The following is a 27586-nucleotide window of genomic DNA, read 5'->3' as shown; positions in this document are numbered from 1 at the left end:
TCGTGGATCGCTTCAAATGATGACCAGTTTCTTCAACGCGAGATTTGTACGCTGCCTGAAAGATCGGAGAAAGTAGTGGCCAGAAATGGACAATTTTGAATCATAAATGTACCTATAACCAGTTTTTTTACAATAAAGCCTCGAATTCGAAAAAAAAAACGGCGGAGCAAAGTTGTACGCCTATGTTAATAAATAAAATTTTATAGAATGTTTTTCTTGTTATCTGTTGAAACAAATTCTTACAAGTGTTCTTCTTTCACGTTACAAGAAGCTGGATGAACAAAAAAACAAGATAGGGTCTTAAAATAAGATGGAGAATAATTCTAACAATGACAAAAATCATTAAAAATTCTTAAAATTCCCAAATAGGTACCACCATCCAGTGATATACAGGGTGGGCAAATAAGCGAGGTAAGCGGCTATATCTCAGGATCCACTCATCGTAGAAACTAGGTAGGTGAAACTTTCACCTACCCTTATTTGATGTCGTAAAATCGAAAGTGACAATTTAAAAAGATAGAGAATTTTCCAAGGATTACAGTGATGATATTTTTTCTTCAACTTCATATGAAACATTTTCGAGTAAAATACATTTTTCTTCTCGACGGTAGCTATTACGCCCCCTAGCGGTAGAGGTATGAACTTCTAAACAATTTCCAGTGTGTTTTCTTGTACACTTTAGTGTACAAGAAAACACACAATTAGAGTAGATCCTGAGATATAGCCGCTTACCTCGCTTATTTGCCCACCCTGTACACCTTAAATGTTAAAATTATATATGAAATAAACCTTAATAACCATTTTTCCAAAAAATGAATTCTAAAATTTCATAAAATATTCTTCTATTTCTATTTCTCGAAACGAATTCTCACAAGAGTTCTTCTTCCACATTACAAGAGGCTGGTTGAACAGAAAAAAAACAAAATATGGTCTTAAAATGAGATGGAAACTAATTTTTAATCCTTACCTAATAGGTATAAATAAGAAATCCTTATTATAAAATTTCCCAAATCGCTACCATCATCCATCGATCTACAAAAGACAATTTCAATCAATAAATCATTCAAAGGAGACATTCCGCATTCCTAATTTTTTTTTTCACATTCACCTCCGTCCCATTGTACCAATTAGCAATGCTGAAGTCTATACACACCACCCCGTACACGTGCGTGCAAAGATCCGTCTTGGATCTTGAAAATCCCAAAGTGGCGGCGGCAATCAAGATCGCTTTGATGAAATCCTCTTAAGAAAGTGCGAACCGGATGCTGCACTCAGTACGTCGCGAATCGTAAGTCAGTGCAGTTGCTGGGCAACTAACGTAGGACGAAAACAAGAGCGAAGCTGAGAGTGGTGTGCAGTGGATGATATCTAGGTGCTCTAGTTGACAATTCGAAGAAAAAAAAATGGAAAACAAAAGTTTTGTACCAGATAACGTAAGTGAGAATCGAAACTAAATTTTGAAAAATTGTTAAATCATTTCTGACCCTACCCAATTTATTGGGTAGGTCAGGGTGAGTCAGAAATGTGTACTGAGCTATCTGGGGGTGATAGTACGTTGAAAAAGAAGTATAGTTTGATCAATAAACTTAAGGCCCAAAATGCATATCAAGGGAGATATATCCTTCCAAAGTTGATAAAATTTTTAAAAATTTTGCCTCATAACTTCTAAACAGTGAATGCCACCAGATCGAAATTTCGTGCATAAATGTTTGTTGAAATACATGTTTTTATTACACTTCCACATTTCTGATATTGTTATAAAGGGTGTTTTAAGAGGGTGAGTCATGATTTCTTGGAACAACTTCTATGGTTATCGATGAATCTCGCGATGAATGAATCTGCTGACATCGTGTGATTACAAAAACTTAAATATCTTTTGTATTTGGATAAGAGTACCTTTTTCATGTAATTATCTTCGATCAATCGAATGCTCCTATTTTTTCACCAAAAAGAATACAACGAAAGAAGTTGTCCCAAAAAAAATCAAGACTCACCCTCTAAAAACACCCTTTATAACAATAGCAGAAATGTAGAAGTGTAATAAAAAAATGTATTTCAACAATATACATTTATGCACGAAATTTCAATCTGGTTGCATTCACCGTTTAGAAGTTAAATGGAGAAAGTTTTTTAATTTTATCAACTTTGGAAGAATATATCTCCCTTAATATGTATTTTGGGGCATAAGTTTATTCATCAAACTATACTTATTTTCAATGTACTTTCATCCCCCAGAAAGCTCAGCCTGTATATACTTGCTGAAGGCTCTCAATTTACAAAAAAAACAATACAAAATCTCCGATTTGACAGTAACACAAAGAGAATACGAATAAAACCTAATACCTACTTATAAAGCTGCTATGTCTATGACAGAAATATACCGACAATTCAAAGATTTCAATGCCCTAAAGATCAATCAAGAATTTTCTACCAAGAGTCTGATAATTTTTTTTAAATGAACTTAATATCGGCAAAACCCACTACTTTGCATTTTTAGAGACAAAAATGTATTTTTGAAATTCAACTTCAATTAAGTACATTGAATTATTATAGGTTCGATTGAATCAGTTGAATTGTTTAGAAATTAATCCTGTTCATATTTCTTGATTATTTGGGTTCTTCTTCTTCCATGTGTTCGCATTTTTTGTCATCAGTTTTTAAAATATGTCTTTCCATCTGCGAGTACTTTATATGCATAAACAATTATATGACTCGAGAAATCCAATCAATCAATGAAGATTTCGTTTTTTGAACTAATATATCGCTCTCATTTTTGCAATTGATATTCATCTCGTACTTTGCCTCTTTTACATGAATGGAATCAATTTTCAAATTTGAAATAAATTAAGACAGATATTAGTTTTTTGTAGTTGTATTTTTCATCTTTTTCAAACATACTCTCTACGCAATAAATTCAAAATAAATGTTTTACTGATTTTTCTTAGTTATGCGTAATCCAAAAATTAAAAAAAATTGTTCGCCATACAATATTTCTCTCGAAAACTTTGAAGCTATCCACATAAAATTTGCTAATACATGTTATGAATTTTAAAAACTAAAAATCAATGAAGCATAATTCTTCTTGGAGTTAATAAATGGGCGATAAAATATTGATGAAAACATTGAATTAGAAACAATTGATAAACAATTTATGCTTGTATTCATAAATAAATTGCAAAATATTCAAAATTATGTGTCACATACCCCTATTACATTTAATATGATGCCCCCCTTCAAAAAAATAGGCCTATCTCGGCGTTTTATAAAATACTGTTTTATGTAATAATGATACTATGATGTTTGTGAATTCCGTAAGTCCTAGTCGCAATAGTTTACGAATTATGAATTTTTCGAAATTTATTTTGGATTATTCCTGTTAGAATCCGGATATTTAGTGAAAAATGTTTTTTCATAGATACTCGTTCAGTTATAAAAGAAAAAGAAATAAACTGCAGTCTAAATTCGATATACTTTTAGTCCTCCCACTAACGTAAAAAATTAATTCAAATTGCTGCTTGGGTTCAAGTTTAGCTATAAAAAGTTCGACAATTTAGTATATTATCCTATAGCATTGACCATCTGTTCTGGCAGCAAACAAACTCACAATCCATATTGTTCAAATTATGTGTCTCCCCCAAGGATTTTTCATCTATCATTAACATTTGATTTAATAAATTGCCTTGTGCTACTCTTTCCACCCATCTAATGTATTCCTTAGTATATCATATCAACGGTATTAACACCTCATTGTTGTGCAATGTGAATAAATAATTATGAATTCAATGAAAATCATCAGTGAATCAACTGAATAGAAGGAAGAAAATTCAGTTCCATATAAGTCTTCAACAAGAAAAAAAAATATTTTTTGTATATCTACTTTTATTATGAGGGAGTAGGCAATAAATTTATTGAATATTTCTTCTTTAAATGCAACTCTATAAATTAACACATTTAATGAGAATACATGAATTAATAATTCCATTTCATTGAGAACATTCCGCATGTATCAGTTACATTACATATGTGGTGTAAGTACTTTTGAATAATTCAATTTCTTGAGGAATCCTGCATTAATTATTCATTTTAATCTTTTTTCTGCGAAAGGATCGAATAATGAGGTATAAGCATTTAATTTGAAATATTAAAAAAAATCGATTACCTAAATCCTACTCTGAAGGATATAATTATGATGGGTACGTCACTCTCATTTGAAAATAATAAAACTTAACTAATCAATAGGCCAATTGAAAAGTCCGCGGTCTACCATAGTAAAACCAATTTTTTTTGGCAAAATTCGATTTTATTATTCAACATAGTTGCCTTCGAGGCCGATACAGCGATTATAGCGATCTTCCAACTATTCGATACCATTGTTGTAGTACGATTTGTCTTTCGCTTCAAAATAGGCCTCAGTTTCGGCAATTACTTCCTTATTGGCGCTAAATTTCTTTCCAGCGAGCATTCTTTTGAAGTCTGAGAACAGGAAAAAGTCGCTGGGGGCCAGACCTGACGAATACGGTGGATACAGAAGCAATTCGAAGCCCAATTCATGCAATTTTGCCATTGTTTTCATTGATTTATGACACGACGCATTGTCTTGATGAAACAGCACCTTTTTTTTTTCTTCAAATGAGGCCGTTTCCAGAATACTGATGCCATAACCTTGCCAGCTGACTCGTTTTGGATTCGGTTCATCGTGTGCAGTCCACTCAGCTGACTGTCGATTGGATTGAAATGATGGAACCATGTTGCATCCATTGTTACATATCGACGCAAAAATTCGGGTTTATTTCATTTAAACAGCTTCAAACACTGCTCAGAATCATTAATACGATGTTGCTTTTGATCGATTGTGAGCTCGCGCGGCACCCATTTTGCAAATAGCTTTTTCATGTACAAATATTCGTGAATGATATGATGTACACGTTCAGATGATATCTTCACAATATCTACTATCTCGATCAACTTGACTTTACGGTCATTCAAAATTATATTGTGAATTTTTAGTTTTTTCGTCGATGACAGCCTCTTTTGGGCGTCCACTGCGTTCGCCGTCTTGGGTTCCCTTTTCACCACATTTGAACTTAGCATACCAATCAATGATGATTGATTTTCCTGGTGCCGACCTCGGAAACTCTTCATCGTTCCAAGATTTTGCTTCAACTGTATTTTTTCCCTTCAAAAAGCAATATCTTATCAGCACACGAAATTCTTATTATCCATCTTTTTTCAAATAACAAAAGTAGCTACACTCACAACGCAATATCTCACGAACTAATGGTCGGACTGCTGTCAAATTCTGACACGTAACGTAACATTTGAAGGTTGGTACTAACTAAAAATCATATGGATTTAATACTAGCACCACCATTTGTGCATCAGACCGGGTACTTTTCAATTGGCCTAATAGGAAAAAAGCTCGATTCTTCTACTCTCAATATATTTCATATAAAAAAATTGTTTGATTTTGTCTATTTGTATCTTTTATGTCATCAATGTTATCACATTGATCATCTAATTTTTCTTCTTCTTCTCTCTTTTATTCGTGAACCATCCAATTCCCAATAGAATCCGAACATAGAAATAATTATTAAAACATGATTTATATAGAAAACAACAACTGTTAATTTAATATTGAGACTTGCCTATAATAAAATAGCTTCCAATAATTATATTGAACGATAAATAGGTGAATGAATAAAACTATCACTTCGAAGAGAATATAAAATTACCCAACTCCAATCAACGGAAAGATCAGTTTCCCAAGAATTCTTCCAGTCGCACCAACCCTAGAAGCCTTGAACAAATTCTAATCGTTCACTGATACAGTTACAAGAATCATTGAATAATATCGCAGATTTATTTGACTATCTCCAAGTGACTCTTTGTCCGACGTTGAACTTGATATTTGGCTTTTATTTTATTTCCCAGCCAGTTCAAAACCGCCTACAATAAGGAATTGCAAATTATGCAATATACACCCAACATTTTCTGACGAAAAAAACAGGCAGGTATAACGCGATTCCTATTATAATTTTTGGGGTGTGGTACCCGCCATCCTAATGGGAGCATAGAACCTACCCGGAGATCCCTGTTGTTAACCTTGGTCGAAACCACGATTATCTGGTCATTTTTTTTTATGTTCCTTTTAAAAATTAAACTCGTTGTCGACGTTCTTACCGACATAATTACAAGTGGTCACTGGGAGCATTTCTTCCTCGAAGACATGCAATTAGGTACAGCATTGTTTTAGCAGGAAAAAGTCAATGGCTGTTCTGTAGAAGGTTATCTCTCAAAAATGATATATCTACACATGCATAGCACCAGTCTTCAATGTCGTAGCTGCATCTTGTACTCGCAATAAAAAGTTAATTTTATTATGAAATTTCGCATGAACCTTCAAATCGCTACTATAATAGGTTTTCCAAATATGTAGTTATAATGGCAACACTGTGTATCATTTTTTGACATTTCTTCTTATGTCATTTATGTTCGGTAGGTATTGCCATCATGTAAAAATACACGCTTCAAGCGATTAGAAATTGTTGAATTGTTTTATCGAAATCATTGCTCATTTGAGAATACTAAGAAAAATTTGAGAATAATTCATAAACGACATTTTTCGACTCACTACACATCGTATTGTAGACGATACTTGAGTACCTGTAGGACAGAAAAATGTACGCATTCCAAATAATATTGATTCAGTAGCAGCTTGTGCAAGAGAAAAGTCAATAGAACACCAAAAACGTCGTTTATTTTTTTATTTTGCTCTTGAAAAGCTTGAAAATCAACAATTCTATCGCAAACTTTTATTCAGTGATGAAGCTTATTTTTTGTTGAATGGATATGTGAACGAACAGAATTGCTGAATTTGAACTGGTGAAAATCCACACGAAACTATTGAAAATTACATCCAAATAAAGTCAAATAAAGTGGTAGTGGAAATAAATATATCGTAGATGTCATACAATAAGCTTAGGTATTTATAAACATAACGCCATCGAAATACTAGTCGATTTGTGTCTGCATCATAACGTTATTCTCGATTAAACATGTCAGATTACGAGCTAAATTCTCGTCATTTGCGAGGGGTTTCAAATTTTTACTTTAATATGAAGAAATATGCAGCTGAGACTCATCGAATGCTCCCAGATACTTATGGTGAGGCCGCTATTAGTGAAAGAATGTGCCGAAAGTGGTTTCATCGTTTCAAGAACGGTGATTTTGATGTCGAAGACCATCATGGCGGTGGAAGAAAGAAGGTTTTCGAAGATGCAGAATTGGAGGCATTACTTGATCAAGACTAGTGCCAAACGCAACAAGAATTGGCAGGATCACTGGGAGTGACGCAACAAGCCATTTCAAAACGTCTGAAAGTCATGGAAATGAATCAGAAACGAATAAATTGGGTGCCGTACGAGTTGAAGCCAAGATATGTTGAACGGCGTTTGTTTGCTTGTGAACAGTTGCTTGCAAGGCAAAGACAGAAGTTATTTCTGACTGGACTCGAAAAATGGGTTCATCACGATAATCCCAAGTGCAGAAAATCATGAGAATATCCCGGCCATGCTTCCACGTCGACGGCCAAACCGAATATTCACGGTTCCAAGATAATTCTCAGTTTTTGGTGGCACCAGCTGGGCGTAGTGTATTATGAGTTGTTAAAACCGACTGAAACAATCACAGGTGATCGTTATCGAACCCAATTAATACTTTGAGCCGAGCATTGAAAGACAAACGGCCGAAATATCTCGAGAGACATGAAAAAGTGATTTTACAACTCAACCAAAAACACATTGGGGCCAAAGGACCCCTACGGTTTCCCTGAAACAATCTGAAGGTGCCATATCAGGACAGTACGGTAATTTTTCGATGGTTTTTTGTTTTAGTTTTTAGCCTCAAATCCGTTCAATATAGCCTTGTGAGATGCTGCATTACAGTTATTGAAAATCCATGACATTTCTTCTACAAATCTGTTTTTTACTTCTCTGTCTCTCTCTCTCTCTCTCTCTCTCTCTTTACTTTCATTTAATGTCTTCTTTCATTTTGTATTTCGGCATTTTTAATATGTTTTATTGTCAGCAATATGTCTGGGTTAACCACTTGAAATACTCTTCCACGTACCCAAAGAAGGCCATAACAAGATAATTAATTGCTTTTAAAACAGAGACAATTAATTTCAATATGAAGAAAAACGCACTAAAGAGCTACTAATTTATTACTTCAGTACCTATCAGACAACTACATAATACAATTCGTGTTGGAAAAAATAACATCAACGACCCTGGTGTATTTGCTTCGGTTATTTGTTACTTTATGTTGTAGACATATTCAACTATCAGGGTTATGAATTATAAGATGGGTACGATGCAGAACGATTTCTCAATGATTTTACCTACATACTTGATTATAATCAAATTAATCAGATTCGTTACTCGCTTCCACGAATACTTTTAGCATTGGTCGATAAAAAAAGACATAAATGAGGAATATTATGAATATTGCGGATTACATCAATTATATTATACATTTGCCAAATACCTTCGGTTGCCTCTATTAATTCATTTTAATGACCTGACGGCAGATTCTTTGTTAGTAATGTCACAACAAAAATTACCTTAACCTATATTCACTATTCGTTGGTTTGTTCACATCATTTGGATTATTACAAGAATCGATTTTGTAGTTATATGCAGGTAAACTCAAATACATAGATAATAGATTATACAGGTCATTTCGAATTCATAAATGTTAGACATACTATTACTTCAATACCATGAATATGAACAATACATATCTATTCAATAATATCGACAGACAAATAGAAAACAATAAAATAGAACAATAAAAGCACTGACTTGGTGTCAGCAGTTTTTGAGGGCTCGTTATTTATGAGGCAATTGTACCGTGGAGAACACAGAACTGTATTAGGTTTATGGTTTATTCAAAGGTGAACGCGCTCTCAAAAGCTTCTGAGTTTTAGTCAGTGAGTTCCTCATTTTTTTTCGATATACGAATTTTGCATGAAGCTTTAAATTTTTAGATACTAACTTACTAAAACTAATGATATTCGATTGCCGCGCGAGCTCACAATCGATCAAAAGCAACAAGGTGTTGATGACTGTGAGCAGTGTTTGAAGCTGTTCAAGTGCAATAAACCTGAATTTTTGCGTCGATATGTGACATTGGATGAAATAGGCTCCACCATTTCTCTCCGGAGTCCAATCGACAGTCAGCTGAGTGGACTGCACACGATGAACCGAATCCAAAGCGAGGAAAAACACAACAGTCAGCTGGCAAGGTTATGGCATCAGTATTCTGGGATGCGTAAGGTATAATATTCATTGATTTCCCCCTAAAGGGCCAGACCATCAATAGCGATTATTATAGCATTATTGAATCGTTTAAAGGATGAAATCGTTAAAAAACGGCCCCATTTGAAGAAAAAAAAAAGGTGCTGGTTCATCAATACAATGCGCCTTGTCACAAATCAATGAAAACAATGTCAAAATTGCATTAATTGGTCTTCGAATTGCTTCTGCATCCACCGTATTTGCCAGATCTGGCCCTCAGCGACTGTTTCTCTTCTCAGATCTCAAAAGAATGCTCGTTGGAAAGAAAATTAGCGCCAATGAAGAAGTAATCGCCGAAACTGAGGCCTATTTCGAAGCGAAAGACAAATCGTACTACAAAAATGGTATGGAAAAGTTGGAAGATAGCTATAATCGCTGTATCGCCCTCGAAGGCAACTAGGTTGAATAATAAAATCGAATTTCACGAAAAATATGTGTTTTACCATGGTAGACCGGATAGTATTCAATTGGCCTGTTAAAAATATAAAAAATTATCTCGAATATTAAAATCCATATTTGAAATCCAAACACTCGAAAACCAGCAATATTTGTATAAAGCATGTTGGGCAGAATCGTCAGTAATATTTTGTGGCCTAGAATCTACATTTGAAAGGACATTCTTATCAATCATCCTGTAAAGAAATAGATGCTGTATAAGTAGATAGATTTTGTTCAACCAATTTTCTATTTATCTCTTCGTTAACACACAGGTTGTTCAACTCCTTCCTCATAAAACTGAAAACGATAAGAATGACTCCACTCATGAACCTTCGAATAGATATAGGTGTACAACTAATGACTTTCAGTGGCACCAACATAAAATAATAAAATTTTTAAGGTGTTACCTCTAAATTCCTTCTGTTATGTATGTTGTTAAGCGGTTCCTGACCGTGGCCAAGAAATACGTAACTGCCGAAATATTCAACTATGAATAGTAACCAAGCTGCCTTGAATGACCTAGCGTCGTGATAATGAATTGATGATGCTCATAACGAACACCAGACCGGAGTCTGTTGGAATATCCCGGATTCCGCTAACTTATTGGCGTCATTAGGATTCATCCGAATCCGGTACATGAAATTTTTGTCATTGAAAATTTTTAGGATAACAGAAACTGTTTCAGTATAATTTTAAAAGGTTGTCGCGAACGCTGACGATAAGGTGTTAAAATATAAGTGTTGTGTTTGTCATTAGAGCTACCGTAAACTGGTGACACTTTGAATTTGAAAAAGTGGTCAGAATGAACGCGGCAATTTGTGATTTTGTGAGTTCCTTCTAGTTTTATTTTTTATGAATTCGCATTTGCTAGTATAGGGTTTTATTTTAGAAATGTTTTTTTTTATTTTAGCTTATCATTTGCGTTTTCTACCGTTTCCTATTGAATGAGAAATATTTTCTGGTCAATTTATCAATGATTATAAACAAGAATCAATGATTATAAACAAAAACAAATCTCAGAAATAATGATTGCCTTTGTTGAATTTGTCAAATAGAATGAAGATAAAGAGAAGAAAAATATATAATAATTCAAATTCAATTCCAGGGCGGATGGGTTATTCACCCATATTTGCAGTTTGAAATTAACCCTGCCAAACAGAATTTCCTCCTGTCTTCTCAAATCTGTTTGACTCCTATAATATTTCCTTATATCTCATCATACTTGCATAACCAAAATAAACCAAAAATTCGGAAAAAAAAAGCATTGATTTGAAGGTTTTTTTATTGATGCGACACTACACAATTAAACTACTTAAAATCAAGTAGCTTGATATGATTCAAGTACTTGATAAATAAATACTTGACTTGACTTGAGACTGAAAAACTAGTACTTGACTTGAAATGAAGTCAAGCTCAAGCCAAGTATAGCTTGAAAATCAAGCCGTGAATCCCTAGCACTCATGTATAGTACATATATCCAAAGTCACTTGGAGGAACCAGAATATTTCTATTATACAAGGGTTGTCCAAGTTTCCATAATATCTTTTGGGGCCAGTGAATTTATTGCTCAACAAAACTTTCAAATAAACCCCGATATTTAGAGGATCGCGGTATCCATTTCAAAGCAACATCTGGCCAAGTGTTTTTATGGACTAGTTCAAGTGACTTTGGATATACTATACCTATTAATGAACTGTTGTAATATAAGAATTCACTCATTGAGTCCTGGACTTGACTAGTAAAAACACATTCCTCCTTAAAAATACTTCACCTTCAAAAGTGATGCTTGCACTCTAACGCTTTTCTAACTTTTCAATACCGTTCCTGTATAAAAATTCGTGTTAACTTTCGAAATAGGCTTCAACCTCGGCAATCACTCATTCATTCAATCGATTTCGCCAATTTTCTTTCCCTGGAGCGCCTTTTAACCATTCCTATGCACAGTTGTTTTTCCCATGAAAAGAAACAGTCATTTATCCAATACACCAAACTCGTTTTTGTCCATTTTTCAAACAACAACAAATGTAGCGTCACTTAACCTTCATTTCCTATCGAAACTTTACTCTATGTTCTACGAAATATAGACACGCATCTTCAAAAGCTTGATGCTTACAAGAAAAAAATTGGTATTGCAATGGTAATATCAGCTGTACGCCAGGCCCAGGAATTGAGATATGATTTATTATAAGATTACTGGTTTGAGACCAATCTTGGCTCAAAATTTCACCCTTTTTTCTTCAAAAACCTTATAGACTCCATTACAGCAAGAAAATTATACTTTTACAGCATCGACGAGAAGAGAAATCCTTAATTCTTAATTCACCTCAACTGGAAGCATTTCAATTAACTGTTATAGCTATGTGAAAAATTTTCTCTTTCATTAGTGAGAAGGAAAATAACACCTTCCAGAGCAACAATGATTATAAATACTTGGGAAGTATTAGGTTAATCACTAGTCGATTTACTTACTACAAAATCACTTTGATTAAAGCATAAATGATTGCGTTTACAATGGACAATTATTGAGGCTTTCTCTCGCAATAGTTTCTAACAACTACTCGTTTCAAATAAGAAAACTCCGAAAGCCAATGGACGGAATATTTTTTCTTTGTTGAATTCAATATTTGAAGATTCATTTGTGACGAAAATCATAGCTAGATATTCGAATAGAATCTACATAAAACATTTATTTTTTGTAAATGTTAGTTGTTGTTTCATAAAACTTTGACAACTCGTTAATTGCTCTTTGAATTCTATGGTTGGTCCAAAAATAGACCAAAGTTGAACACAGAAATGGGGAATTTTCAAGTTTTCTGTGGACTTTCAAGTACCTACAAAAATAATACCTGACTGAGGAATAATATTCTGTGCATTTTGATTATGACATTATTCACAATGCTAGTTTTGTGATATCTGCTATAAATTGTTCGTTTTTTGAAACCCTGGACTCCTTTTCAATGGAATATGACCCGAGACAGGTTTTCTTACCGTAGAAGAGCACATTGACAAGGTCAGAAGACCCAAATGATCTCAGTGAAATATTACACCTGACAATTTCTCCGGAAACTGGCCAATTCCCGTGAAATGACTCAAACTCGTATCCTGAAAGATAAAAAATTGGATTTTTCAATGGTAGATCGAACAAAACATGCTCTTTCCAATGCTAAATACCGAACTTATTAGCGATAATCGCTATTTGGTATTTCTCAATCATAAATCGAATTGGCCATGAAGATGAAGCAGTCGATGTTCTTTCTGACCTTAGCAATGACTCAAAAACTGTTTAAGTTATGGCAATTACACTCATCATCTTATGGTATTATGCGGCAATTAACAGTAGGTACATCTTGAATCTACATTTGGATGAACGTCGATTATGTATTTCCGATAACGTTGGTAGCATTGGTATTCCACGAATATCTGCATATGCGTTTTAATATGCATCTTCGCAGAAAATAGCGAGGAGGAAAATGGCAAGATTTCATTAAGAAATTAAGTTTGTTTGAGCAAGGTATGCTTCACTAAGAGCTTATTGGACAATATTGATTTTTCAAAATCTTCCGAGCATGCATTCATAATTTTTATGAGCTTTTTCGTAAACCAAAGAAATTTTTCTTAAAAAGTGATAACATTCTGTGAGAGTATCATTCTATGCTTTCATGGAATGTCACTTTGATGGTTAATATAGGATATAATTTTCAAAATCTTGTAATTAGTTAGCTATTCAAATGAATCGAAAAAATTTCAACTGAACAGCAATGTTTGTTTTTATTAACATTTAAAATTCTAAAAGAAATCATTAAATCTCCTTTTATGTAAAAGAAGATCATATTGTCGCTCTTTTACATTGCCTTATTCTATGGTTTTCACATTGCACGATCTTACGTAATCTTACATCCTGGATGTACTTTGAAAAAGTGGAGAAATGTCTCAGAATTAATCCAGCTCATTTAGAATTCAATAAAACGGACCTAGAATAACCTTCGTCTCCTGCTTTAACCACTTTTTCCGTGTTGTTACCATTTGGTGAAATGATTCATATACGTACCTGAAATGTTGAGGTGGACTTGAACTTTCGGTTACGAAATTGTGTTTCGCCACCTATTCATTGGAAGTCTTTGATTAGAATTCTAATTCTTCGATACCTAATACTTAAACTTCTACGGTGGTGCTTGTTGCGTAAACGATTGTTGTTATTGAGTGCTTACTAGGTTCATGACCATCAAGTTTTAATGGTGTACGAGTCAATGTTAATTCGATTTTTATATTTAGTCGAACCGTCCTCGGTATAATGCTCTTTAGCATAATGTTCATAATAGTGAGAAGATTTTCTTCGAGTAAATGACAAAAAGTTGAATTGTGCAATTTGCAAATTAAAATTAACCTTCCCATTTACTGGCAAATGTAGTAATGCAGTTTTTCAGGAAGAAGGCATCGATCATGTTGGGAACACTGTGAATGTTACTCTATGATTCAATGATTCATTATTCAAATTAATCATAGAGTATTTATGATATTTATCACGTCGAAGGGTTCGAACCTGAGGTTATTCGAAATCCAAATAAAATTTTCAAAAACTTATAACTCCAAAGCATTTGAGAATTCCAATGAAAAGTTTATTCTACATATTTTATTATTTTTGATTATAACCTTCGGAGTTGTTCGAAAACAAAATATGAATAGACTCTAGAGTTACGAGCTTTAGCTCGTCTTTAGTCTGTTCCTCATCGTCAACAGTCATAGAGACAGAAACTAAATTTAATCAGTGTTAACTCAACCATCTCTACTTATCTATGAACTCAACACTAACCATAATAACAAATATAGTTATCACCACCTACATATATTAGATAGAATTATATGAAAATAATTTGATTCAATAGAAAAAACTTCATTGTTATGAAAAGATTTTTGTTCTTCATCTTGGGGAGAATTCTGAAATTTCATATTTTGGAAGTCTTGTGGGTATTTACCCCAAGTCTCCCCATATCTACGCCCTTGGGGCATAAACATCTACTCAATGCCTTCTGTACATAAAAAACTATCATTAACTTAACATTTCATACATTATGGAATATATTTCGAGAGGGAATCATTTTTGACATATTTTTTTATCATTTTCAGATCCCACCAGCAGATCTCAAAAAGAGTTGGCATATCCCAAGGCCCACACTAGCTCGAGATTCGCCAAAATCGCCGGAATCTTCGAGTACAAATAGTAGCCATGTGAGTTGACCTTTATTTTTTTTTAATCAAACTCACACAACTGCATAAATTCTGAACTTTGGTTTCGTATTTCACCAATTTTTCGACAAACGGCTCATTTTGTCGCTTTTTAACATGTATTTATTTTTTTTAAGAGACCTTGTACTGATGCAATTTTCAATAGAAATTATCAATATGGATATTTAGATCGGATAGAAATTAAGTGATTCCATAATTATTTCAGCTCTTTCGGATGTAAATATAGTAGGTACAATGTACAAGCGCAAACGTGAAATTACCGGGATCTCAATATTTCGCGTTTTTCTTGTTTCGATTTTGATGAGAATCGAACGGTAATTGGATTAGGACATAAAAGTTTTTAAATGAATATTTTCGAATATACGGTGTGTCTTGCGCATGAGACAATTTGAACTTCTCTGGGATTGATATAAATAGTGTTACACAAGACCGAAAATATCGATGGCTTTCACAAGAATATATTGATGTCTTTTAAAAGCGAAGCATGAGGTAGCATATAGTATTTTTAGCATATCTTCATTTCCTTAAATACCTTTACGTTTATAGAGAATGTAGGTACTGAGTTGAACTAGTTCCGTTATATCATCGTCAAACACAAAGAAATATAACTATGATAAATAATCATTGTGTAAATCATCATTGCAAAAGCTTAATTTGACAAACCGCGAAGGTTCTACTGAAATACTATGCAATGAGAAAGGAAAGACTGTGAATTATAATAGCATTCAATCAGAAAGCTCGATTGCTATTAATTTTGCAGATGTAAAGCCCATAAGAGCGCTATTTGCGTGAAAATGGTGAAAAAATTAGTTGTTCGTACCAATCTCGAGAATATGATCCATGAATTTCAAAGGCAAAAATTCTAGAAAACATATTGAAAAAATTCAGTTTTCGAATAAGTAACAACTAGTCAAGATCATGATATTTAAAACATGTACAGGGTGGTCCAGATTTCAGTGCAATAACTTTGGCGTCGGATAGAACAACTATTTTCATAAAAAAAATCTATAAACATATATCCTAACAAGCTTCGTTTTCGAGACACAGGATGTTAAAATTTGAAAAAAAAATCAATTTGTCACTATACAACTCTAGTATTATTACATTCATTGTTTTAATTTTTAGGTATTGAAGTTTCGATAGTAATTGTTTTGATTTAGGTAAGTGTCTCCTGCCAAAATTATCCAATGGTGTAGATATAGGGGTGCAATGATCACTTTCCTTATTGAAAATCTACACCACTGTCTCTTTTTCAAAAAAATTGTTTCATTTCTGAAATCAAAGGTCCTTTATTAAAAGAAAAGGTCTCCTGAATTTTTTCATAGAATGTACCATTTTCGAGATAATCGAATACAAAGCAAATACTATCCACAAAAATCTAGAAAAAATAATTTTTCAAATTTTCCCATTTCTGTTATGTGAAAGTACAAAAATTGACGTAGTGTACGATAACGCTTTCAGATGACATTTAATTGAACATTTCAGAAAGAAAATTTATCAGACACTTAAACAATAAAAATTATACAAACAAAATTTTTTATATGAGTGTCTTTCAGAAATGTTTAATTAAATGCCATCTGAAAGCGTTTTGATACATTACATTAATTTTTGTACTTTCATTTATCACTAATGGGAAAATTTGGAACATTAATTTTTGTAGATTTTTGTGGATATAATATTTGCTTTGTACTCGATTATCTCGAAAATGGTACATTCTATGAAAATAATTCAATTGACTTTTTTTATGAAGCTCTGATGATTTCAGAAATGAAACAATTTTTCGAAAAAAAGGGAGTGGTGTAGATTTCAAAAGGAAAAGGATCGTTGCACCCCTTAATCTACACCACTGGATCATTTTGGCAGGAGACACTAACCTAATTCGAAACATTACATTATCAAGACTTCGATACCTAAATATTTAAACAATGAATGTAATAATACTAGAGTTATAAGTGAAAAACTGTTTTTTTTTTCAAACTTTAACACCCTGTATCTCGGAAACGAAGCTTGTTAGGATTTAGGATTTTAGGATCGAAATGATATACATATTGCAATTATTGAGCGCTCATTGATTCATGCGCCATTTGTTACCTTGTAGACCGCATAACTGGCGCATTTGACACATGAATGAAGAATGAACGAGCGCTTCAATGCTCCTAACTTCACGTCAGTATTTTCTTAATTTCTCATTGATCAACAGCTGAATAAATTTTCATAATTTCTTTTCAGAGTGCTAGATCAGGCTCGCTTCTACTGACGGCAGCCAATTTGGCTCAGGTCCAAAAGGCAGAATTGACGAAAGAGGCAGGTAACAGTACCAGAGATCAAAACATACAGTATTACCTGGACCAATTTCCACAAAACGAAAATTTCCCTGGATTGGTCCCCAAAAAGCAAGATCCTGACAGCGCTTCTTTAGCAAGCTCTACACATTTCACCGTTGTGAATATACATACTAGACCACCTAAACCAAGAAGTTTTTGCAGAAAACATCAATTGACTGTCCTTGTTGTTACTATGTCGACGCTTTTCACAATTGGAATCATGGCTGCCATTTGGTTTTTAGAAAGTAAGTAAAAGAGATTGGTCGTTTTAGATTCAGTGAAACTTGGTCCAATCCATTAATAAAAGAATTTCATCGATTTTTTAAATAATCAGTTTGTTTTCTTCTTTTATGAACTGCTTTCATCAAAATCAAATGTTTCTTTTGGTTGATATGAAAATTTTGAAATAATTCTATTCTGAACCAACGTACATAGAATATACATTACGTTATTGTTGGCAATGCCAATTGGAAAAAAGAGGATCTGTCTCTGCAAATCAAAATTCAGATGAACTAGACCGTATCATTTCGAATATGGAGTGTAGAGATAAGAAGAATAATCTTCCCGTTTCAACTGACCCCAATTGGGGGCGCTAGTGTAGCTAGAGGGTGAGTTTCATAGCAAACGTCGTGGAGTACTGATAGAGATAAAGCAAGAAGTCAACAAGCATGGAAGTATGTTCGCCTTCTTGGATTTGTTACCCTCTAGCTATGGAGGGTAGACATATCTATCTCTACCTTCCATACCTCTAGCTACACTAGCGGTTTGCCTTATTGGATTGGTTACCCTCTAGCTACACTAGCACCTCCTATTAATCATTTTCCGCTAGACAATTTCTCAACACTTTTACCATTATAGATCATTCTCCGTTATCTCTAACCAACCTGGGTTAAAGAGTGTGAGTAATGAGTCATCCGGTATCCATATCGCCATTGGCAAAGGTCTATAGATTAGACGTTGTCTTGTAACTTTCAACCAATCATCGTCAACCTCGTGACGTCACCCGGTATCCCCATTCTAGTTGAAAGTTAATACCTCCATAATTTTGAACACGCCTACGTGTACCCCCCCACCCTCAAGTCGATGTTGAAAATGACCGCATCATACTATCTTTATTTAACTAATGGGATTCCATCTCTGTTTCTCTCATTGGATATCTACAATATCAAGACATATTGTTGCCAATACATACATCAAATGTAGAGACATTACAAAGTTTAATATTTCAGTATTAGTTAAATTAGATCTGATCTGGTCAAGATTCCTTTATTTCTAACTATGGAACGTATTTGAGTCATTTGTTATAACATAACAGAGAAGGAAATGAATCACCTCATAAGAAAAAGCCCAACCCATTAATGATTAGATGAAATTATTATTGAATATCCTTTCGAAGTCATTTAGCATAAATTTATAGATTTTTTCTCTGGAAAAGTAACCAACTAGTTGTATAATAAAACTTCCTTAGCAAGAGGAAAAAATACTCTGCCATTGGGTGTGGCACTATGTTTCTCGTCTTTCACTGCTAAAAAATCGGTTCTCTAAAGAACGTTCTCTGTTTTGTAACACAAAAGATTTACGCATGCCCAACAATCAATAAAAGGAACAGAAGCAGTAGAACGTCAGACTTTAGTTTTAGTTGACCAAATTTTATTTATTTAGAGAGCTTCCTTCACCTTTGTTATACCAGAAAACAATAATCCGAATTTTCTGCAAAATTAGATGACTATGATCGCTTATTGAATGAAATTTTTTTTTTTTTTCAGAACGAGCCCAACAAAGAAGATTACAATGGTCATAGTGAATAGGAGACGATCTCTAAGTTTCTTAATGTTTTGTTTTATTTATTTCTGACATCTCCACTGGTGGAGCCTTCATGTAAAATATATCAATTAATCTTCTGTGATATTTTAAGAAATTTTAAGTGTGTTTAGTTTTAAAAAAAATAATGTATTATTTGCTGTAAAATTGAAACCTCCAGCATATTTTAAAAAAACACATGTAGATCAACTTAACCTTATTTATATATTTATTTGGATTGGGCAACTGAAATAAAGTTACCTTGTTAAATAACTGTATTTTTCTTATTTTAGCATACTGGTTTTGGGGGAAAATTATATGAATACAAATAATTTTAACAAGCGCGCAATCTGAGGATAATTTTCGGAAATGCAGAAAAAAAAGAGAATTTTAATATGTTTATTTGAATTAAATACTACGTATTACAATGTATAATTTATAAATATTTACAAATGTACACTAAGTTTACTGTGGTGTGAATTAAAAAAGAAAAAAATATATAGACAGTCAAACAGTGTATGGAATTTACACAACACTGAAAATCTGTGATGATTAATTATATCACTCTACTTCGGAGATTCATACTAAAGATTTCGCCTTTCAAAGTGAGAAATTACATATAAAGCTATAACAGCTTCAATTTTTTTCAACTAATATAGCTACCATTTCACACGAACTATTATTTCACTTCAATCGTTTTACCGAGAAACAAACGCATACAAACAGCATACATTGGAAGTGATAAACGAAATATTCTACTTACATATAAAATTTTGATCATGTGATTCACTAGAGTTTCGTCTCTAAAGTAAATTAAATCTTTTTTCTCTAGAACAGATATATTGCTAAGTTCGAATTAACAGTAGTGACCTTCATTTGTTACACTTATACTTAATTGTTTAAAGTTTAATTCAGTGAAGTCTTCAAAAATAACTAAATTAATATTATAAATATTCCTATCCGATACAGTTACAATAATACAATAGTACTGTTTAGGTGAATCAGGCAATCACCATCACATTTTAAAAATAGCAATACAATTCGTAAATTAAAAGAAAAAGGTTCAGATATTAACGAAAAAATAAAATTAAGACTCAATCGTTCGAAACCCGAGATTAATTAAGGTATTGAATGAATAGAGAAAGAAAACACCAATAAATTTAATAACAGGCTATCCGACATTATGAAACATATTTTCCTATTTGTTGACATACTAATAGATTGAATTTTTAAGAACGATATAAATTAATTTGAAAAACAAAATTATTTTTTGAGTATGTCAAGAAACTTAGAAAATCAAATAATTTGGACCAACTTGAGCCAACTTTCAACACATGTTATTGCATTATTTTTATTATTATTTCTTTCTAACCTCAGACGTGTATGGTACGAATGTATTGAATCAAAATAATCTTTTGAATTTTTAGTTGCTCAATAAAAATTACTGATTTAAAAATTCGTCAAACAACCTATTGCCTCTCGAAAATCAAGGATTAAACAGACGATAAAAATATTCAAATTGAGTCAAGTGATTGTCCAATTCCATAGAATTAATTTTTTCTACCTTAAATATAATTCCTATGAAATTCAGATGGCTACATATAATTTTGAAAGTAACCCTTCTGCAACGCAAATGCATCATGGTGGTAGGAAGTTTCGGCCATAGTTTGGTTTTCTTTCTCCGTACTCTCCATTTTTAGCTTCATATCTGGTGGCAAATTGTTGTGATCCGTTTCATCGGGACGAGGTGCCATTGCTGCTATTGCTTCAGGGGACAAACCGAGGCCTATCAGCTTTGGGGGGCCCGGCACTACCGAAACCATCTGATAGTTATTCATCATTTCTGGTTGCGGAACTGGCTGAATATGATTAATCATCTGAAAGAAATACTACTCTGTAAAACACTCTAACACTCGAATTCCAAGATCAGTCAAGTGTGTAATATAAAATATAGATAATCAATAATGCACAAAATATTGAAAACGAGTTAGTAGTAGATATGTTACAACTTCTACACTAAAGGTAACACATCACAGTAATGTGTATATATCATGTATGAATAAAATAATTGAAGAAATATGAAGAAGAAAATTTGTTGAAAATGTTATTGTTTTATTCTTGATGTAAAATCAAAATACTTTGCTAAGGTACTACTTCCCTAGTAATTAAAGGAAGCAATGACACATATACTCTTATTGCTACTATCAATTAAGGGTATGGTCCGTATATCACCTTGGTTACTATGGTTAGTAAGTTGGTAGTCCGTATAAGTCAAATTCCTCAAAATCCAGTGACAATTTCCTCAAACTTCAGTGAGTTATCTGTCACCAGAGCAACCGTACTTTTATTATGGTTAGGATCGATAACCACGCCCACTCGGTTTGGCAGTTGTCATTTTAATTTTCAGATTATTGTTTATGAACATTTTCCATGACATCTAACACTCAAAAACTTTATTATTTTAATTATGAAACGAATACCCTTCAGAGCCATTAAGAACTGTTAGTTGTTCACAAATTAAAAGTGATCAACCATTTATAACCTCCAAAATTCTGTCAAAGAAAAATTTGGTTGACCAATGACAAATGTCAAGAGGTCTGTCAATACGAAGCAGGTTACCTGAAATAATGAAAACCACTAGTAACCGCTCCGAAATTCTCAGCGATATACGGACCATACCCTGAATGCTCTCTGTTTTCACTAGGTTTTGGTTGTCATCGTTGATTGGGTTATGGGAATTTTTCTACCAGTCCGATATTTTGATTTTTATTTAAATAAAAAATAAATACCTGAGGAAGTGGTTTCTCATCTTCTAATTTTGGTTTGGTCCGGAATCTAACAGGAACTGGATCTAAAATTGGAGTAACAGGTTCTACACGATGACCTCCCTTGAGATCGGGTGGTGTTTCAATCCAATGTCCAGTCGATCTTCTGTGTGCTTTGAGTTGTCCCGACTGTATGAAACGTGCGGGACACATTCCACAACCATATGGACGAGCACCAGTATGTCTTCTCATATGCAAAGCCAAATCGTTAGATTGAGTGAAAGCTCTTCCGCAAATGCTGCAAACATATGGCCTTTCCCCTGTGTGCACTCTTGTGTGTCTCAACTGTAGAAATTAGAAATTGAGTTGGATAATCCTCTTTTTCACCAAACAAACAAAAAAAAATTTAATGACTACTCACCAACTTGTTGCTCTTATTGAAGGATTTTCCACATAATGTACAAAGATATGGCTTTTCACCGGAATGAGTACGTTCATGGCATTTCAGATCATGAGATCTCGGAAAACCTTTACCACACTGACTGCATTTATAAGGTCGTTCACCAGTGTGTCTTCTCATATGAACAATCTGAATAAAAAAATTAATATTACATCTTTCCTAGTGAACAAAAATTGTCAGTAATGCTTACCATATTACTAGAATTATTAAACTCTTTTCCACAATAAATGCACAAGTGCAATTTGGAAGGATCTTTGATTCCTGTGTGTATTCTCTGATGGGTTTTTAAATTGTCCAGTCGATTGAATGCTTTTCCACAATCGGAGCAAACATGACGTTTGTCTTGTAGAAGATGTACCTTAGTATGTCTTGCCAGATGATCAGATCTAGAAAAAAATAACATTGATTTTATTGGAGCGAAGTTCCATGACGTTGCCATGAAGTTTGCACTACAAGCAAGTTCACAGAAACATCACATAAGAAAATAACGTTATGGCTCCGCCAGTAACCTTCAACTATTTTTTGGAACTTTAACAATCTGTATTTTTGCACCAGAGCCAAATACTGGTAAATGAAAAGTGTTTTACTACAAGAATATTCATGAAAACTCAACGTGAAAACGAAAATACACAAATATAATCAATGGTAATCAATATATTTAATCACATTAAGAGTTGACAAAATGATGGATCCCCTATTAGATAGTTTTTTTTTTTTCATATTAGACTAGATGAACTCACCTTGTGAAAGTTTTTTCGCATATAGCACACTTCAAGTCTTCTTCACTGGAATTCTGATGGGTCTTCAAATGCCTAATTAAATGCTCTCCTCTACTGAACTGTTTGTTACACATAGTACAAGCATAAGGTTTATTGACATGGCCTTCTTCCACATGTTTCCTAAGATGCTCTTCCGTTGCATAAGCATTATCACATTGAGTACACTTATGAACGAGAACTGCCCTATGTAAAATCATATGGCGAGTTAAGTGATTAGCTCTATTGAACTCGGTCTGACAAACATGACAAACGTGGACTTTAGCCGGACGTTTCTTATCAGGCGATGGAAAAAGTTCCCCATCTTTTTCTAGTTTATCTTCTTCAGAATCACCTAAGAAAATTGATTAGAAAATTAAATTGTCATGTTATAACAGCATGAACGTTATCAAAACAGCTATTGGAAAAATTTAATTTTATAATGTGTAGTCAATACTATTCTCTATTGATATGAATTTAACCCGTTGACTGCGTTACATAAACTTCAAGATTCGTATCCCGGAGACTGAAACCATAACTTTCTTCTGGTGCGATATAGATATATTTTTCGATCCTCTTAAATTTCTCGAATGTAGCCTTGAAATTTAAAAAGTTTTTGCCAACTTTATCGATTTGAAATCTGCGTTTAGTGCCGCTTTATGCTATAGCAAACTATGTTACATCTAAATTAGGTTTTCTAAAACAGCTATAAAAATTGATTTGAACTGTTTTATTTTTAAGTGATGTCACTCAACATTTGTTTGATTACATTAAACTCAGTTATGCAGTTTGTTGAAGCACAGTAGACACATGCCGGGTTTTCCTGGACAATTCTCACAGAAACTCGTCACTTTGGATACTCTCTTACTCGCCTCATGGCTGGAAAAGCTTTTACGCAGTTCTTTGTAGCATCCCTTGCATAATCTCCTTTTCTTTCTTCCTGGGCCTGTCGGCTTCACAAATGTGTGGAGCCTTTTGCGAAAGTCTTCAGTTTTATTTTCGGAACATTTATCTTCGAGCTCCTCTGCTAAAATTGTCCTGAATGAAGTTATAGACATCCTTCCTGTACCACAATGTGTATATTGTGCCATATCCACAATTTTCTGCGCACGGTTAGGATACATTTTTCAAATTTTTAATTACACGCTTTTTGCAACGACTTTGTTCATCGTACTAATGAAAATCCGAGAAAACTTACTGACTCCTAGAATTGCTTAAATGTCTCCAAGAACCTACCCTGCACTGGATTAACACATCACTTCAGTGCGGTATAGGTTGCCGGAGACCGATACGATTCTTTTACATTGACCAGAATGTGAACATTGCAACAATTTTTTAGCTATATGTAACACATTCCGATCTTGAGCGTCCTGAAAGTTATGGAGTTAGCACATGAGAAAATATTCAATCTAACTTCAATCACACCAGAATACAGATCCGTATATTTCCCTGGGGGCCGATATCGCAGTCAACGTGTTAATTAATTTATTCTAATAATTTCTCACCAGTATTATCTGCATTAGGATTAGGTTTATCTTCCCTTTCCCTTTTAACTTTTTCTGCGATAGTAGAAAGGCAAACATCGCTATCATCACCGTCTACTCCATGCTCGGACTGCATATGATGATTAAAGCTCTTACGATACTTGAAAGTTCTATCACAAAATTCACACTGTAGCAACTAATATGAAAAAAAAAATCATTAAGAGGTTATCCAGCCATGGGAACATAATTTACTTACCTTCTTTTCTTTGGGAACAGGAGCTTCTATTATTCCATGAGTTTGTTGATGACGTTTGAAATGACTTACTTTCGAGAATGTTTTATTACAGATCTGCAAAAGAAACATAACATCACAATTAGAATAATTTGATTTAATATCTAAAATTTATCACGTCGCCTGCTAACCTAAAATTTCTGTTATATTTTGAAATATTATATCAGTAACAGTAACTTAATTAAACATAGTGGCGACGATTCATTCAAATTGAGTCTAAAAATGGCGATTGGGGACATAGAACTTCACTGAACTGAACAGACACACGTCAAAATCAAGATTATTGGGCCTGATAGTATTTGATTGTATACAGAACGAATTTATTTAACTGAAAAATTCTACAATTACTAAATACAATGGGCCTTTTTAAATAAATCCCAAAAGTCAGGTAAATGGAGAATGTAAACAAAAAGCCGCCATATTTAGGCTCAGCGAATCAAAAACAAGACCACACTTGTCGCCAATGTGGTTTATTAAGTCACTAATATCAGTCGACGAAGATCAATACTACAACTTGAATGTGGTGCAATATAGTACAACTTATACAAACTTTCATTTACAGATGTCCTACAAAACCAAATATAGCAACAAGGTGTGCATTCATTTTGGATCCAGGCTACTGATATTGTTTTAAGAAGTAGACAAATTTTAGGATATTTTAATACAGTTGTAAGCTTTTTCAGTGGTCATATCTGGGAAATTTCTCAGTTGTGCTGCTGAGATTGTTTGTGAATACATTTTCTTCATACATTACAGGAGTAATTAATATTCAACCTAATATGATATTCGTAAACAAAGACTGATACACAGTCAATGTGTTATATAATACAACAAAAATAATTTTCTCATTGGTGAAGTACAAGTATTAAAATAATCAATTTGAAGGAGAAAACAATTCAAAAGAGAGATTAAAAATGTCAAAATAAATATAATTCAGGTTTTTACCTCACATACAGATACACTATCTCCAGTATGTTTTCTCATATGAATTTTCAATCCGGTTTGAGTGTTCAATTTTTTGGAACAAATATTACATTGGAATTCTTCTTTTTGTTCCTGATTAGTGTCTTCCTCTGCTGGAATTTCTTGTTCATCATCACTAGCTTTTTCTATATTTGTTGTATTTATTTCCATGGCTTCAATTTTAATTTCATCCTTTAGTTCATCTGAAAATTCCTTAGAAGATCGAGTTTTTCTTGTTTCTTTGGACTCCTTTCTGAGAGCCTAAAAAATTTGAAATAGTCAATTCTTTGTACCTACTATAGCAAAATAATTTGAAGATGTACTTATATCAAAATATTGACACACCCCTACAATGAAAATTTTTAATTATTCATCAAAACATGCTGAAAGAATTATTTCACGACAACTAACATTAATATTTACCTTATTATTATCTCCAGTATGTTTTCTTTCATGAATTTTCAAACCTTTTTTAGAACGAAACTCTTTATCACATTGTGTACAGGCATATTTATGTTTCGATTTCTTTGCCTTTTTTGATTCGATGTCTTCATAATCACTATCTGAGTAATCTCTATCATCAATTTCCATTCCATCATCAGCCCCATTATCAAAATCATCATTCACATCAATATTAGGAAGTTCATCATTTAAATCAGGCTGTATTATTATATTCTCTTGCTTGATGTTATTTTTTTCAGATGCTGATCTAATTAAATCTCTTAACAATAAATCAGACTTCTCACTCAATTGCTTGAAGTCATAAGCTGTAATAAGTTTACCCTCACATGAGGAACACATCAAATTTGGAAGTCCATCTTCACTAGTGATCTAATAGAAAAATAATTAATGTAGAATATGAATATTATCATAATTTTTTTCAATGTAATAATGACTTACTTGGACTGATGTACAAGCCATAAGCATTTCAGCCAATTGAAGTTTGTTATCCTTGAAATATTCTTTATCCTCGAAAACATTTTGCATATTTTCGTTCGTCCCCATACAAGAACGACAGATATTGTTTATATCCACTGGTTCTGAGTTTTCACCCATTTTGATCAATTTTGAAGCGACTTTCTCACCCTATCTATAGAGGCGTAAATTCAATCGAAGTATTATCTCTCCTTAAATCTATTCGTTTGTATCATTTCCATTCAACTATTTTATTCTTCAAATAACAAAAATGTCCATCAAGAAATTCCTGGCTGTAGACAACAAAATAGCAATAATAAAAAAATTCTTACAAAACCGCTAGCGTCTGTCCTGAAAGGCACCCATTGTTGCCAACCTTCACATCAATAGATATTCAATTATTCTATTATTATAACATCAGTTCGTTGATTTCAGACAATTGTCATAATTCGAAAAGAAATAATTATCGGAGGAGGTAATATATTACATGGAATATTCTTCATTATTATTCAAAATTTCCTATTTTAAAAATCAATAAAGTCCGGCTCTGTTGATGTCTACCAATCAAGAAAACTCAAGTGATGAAAAAGTAATCTTTATTTTCAGGATAATTGTAGAACCGAAAAATTATTTATGTTGTAGGTTATTCATTTTTTCAAGTAATTAATTTAATATTTCGCTTTGATTTCAGAGTAACTGAAAATTAATTATAATATTTTTTATATAATGATAAAGTCCAATTAAAGATTACTACCACAGACTAACTAGTGAGTGTACCACTGATCTATGG

The 27586-nt window shown here is 33.2% G+C and overlaps 2 protein-coding genes across 3 annotated transcripts; one reads left to right on the top strand and one right to left on the bottom strand.

Moving 5' to 3' along the window:
- Nucleotides 1-1253: 1253 nt before the first annotated feature.
- Nucleotides 1254-19435, top strand: LOC123679289. 2 transcript variants are annotated; one of them, XM_045616797.1, is made up of 4 exons: nt 1254-1433; nt 14919-15020; nt 17268-17607; nt 19129-19435. In XM_045616797.1, the coding sequence occupies exons 1-4, from the start codon at nt 1404-1406 to the stop codon at nt 19161-19163; spliced, it is 507 nt and encodes a 168-aa protein (XP_045472753.1). In that variant the 5' UTR covers nt 1254-1403; the 3' UTR covers nt 19164-19435. The 2 variants fall into 2 exon arrangements, with proteins under 2 accessions (XP_045472753.1, XP_045472754.1); XM_045616798.1 differs by lacking the exon at nt 1254-1433 and adding an exon at nt 10582-10620.
- A 113-nt stretch (nt 19436-19548) lies between these two features.
- On the bottom strand, nt 19549-27290 carry LOC123679249 (zinc finger protein 271-like). The gene is made up of 10 exons (XM_045616742.1): nt 26782-27290; nt 26305-26712; nt 25864-26142; nt 24883-24975; nt 24648-24822; nt 23128-23497; nt 22578-22773; nt 22349-22516; nt 21952-22272; nt 19549-21039 (listed from the first exon to the last, which is right to left on the bottom strand). The coding sequence occupies exons 1-10, from the start codon at nt 26935-26937 to the stop codon at nt 20758-20760; spliced, it is 2448 nt and encodes an 815-aa protein (XP_045472698.1). The 5' UTR covers nt 26938-27290; the 3' UTR covers nt 19549-20757.
- Between the last annotated feature and the right edge of the window lie 296 nt (nt 27291-27586).

Source organism: Harmonia axyridis, chromosome 4 (assembly GCF_914767665.1).
Source record: "Harmonia axyridis chromosome 4, icHarAxyr1.1, whole genome shotgun sequence".
Taxonomy (NCBI): domain Eukaryota; kingdom Metazoa; phylum Arthropoda; class Insecta; order Coleoptera; family Coccinellidae; genus Harmonia; species Harmonia axyridis.
This window is presented reverse-complemented; position numbering and strand designations above follow the sequence as displayed.

Bases quoted from the DNA above. Each gene is read 5' to 3' on its own strand.
- LOC123679249 (XM_045616742.1), bottom strand. From the start codon at position 26,937: ATGGGTGAAAACTCAGAACCAGTGGATATAAACAATATCTGTCGTTCT. The intron at 24,976-25,863 runs GTAAAAACCTGA...TTTCTTTTGCAG, and splicing joins ATAGTGTATCTGTATGTGAG to ATCTGTAATAAAACATTCTC. The intron at 23,498-24,647 runs GTGAGAAATTAT...CAATTTTCTTAG, and splicing joins TCCTAATGCAGATAATACTG to GTGATTCTGAAGAAGATAAA.
- LOC123679289 (XM_045616797.1), top strand. From the start codon at position 1,404: ATGGAAAACAAAAGTTTTGTACCAGATAAC. The intron at 15,021-17,267 runs GTGAGTTGACCT...ATTTCTTTTCAG, and splicing joins CGAGTACAAATAGTAGCCAT to AGTGCTAGATCAGGCTCGCT. The intron at 17,608-19,128 runs GTAAGTAAAAGA...TTTTTTTTTCAG, and splicing joins TGCCATTTGGTTTTTAGAAA to AACGAGCCCAACAAAGAAGA.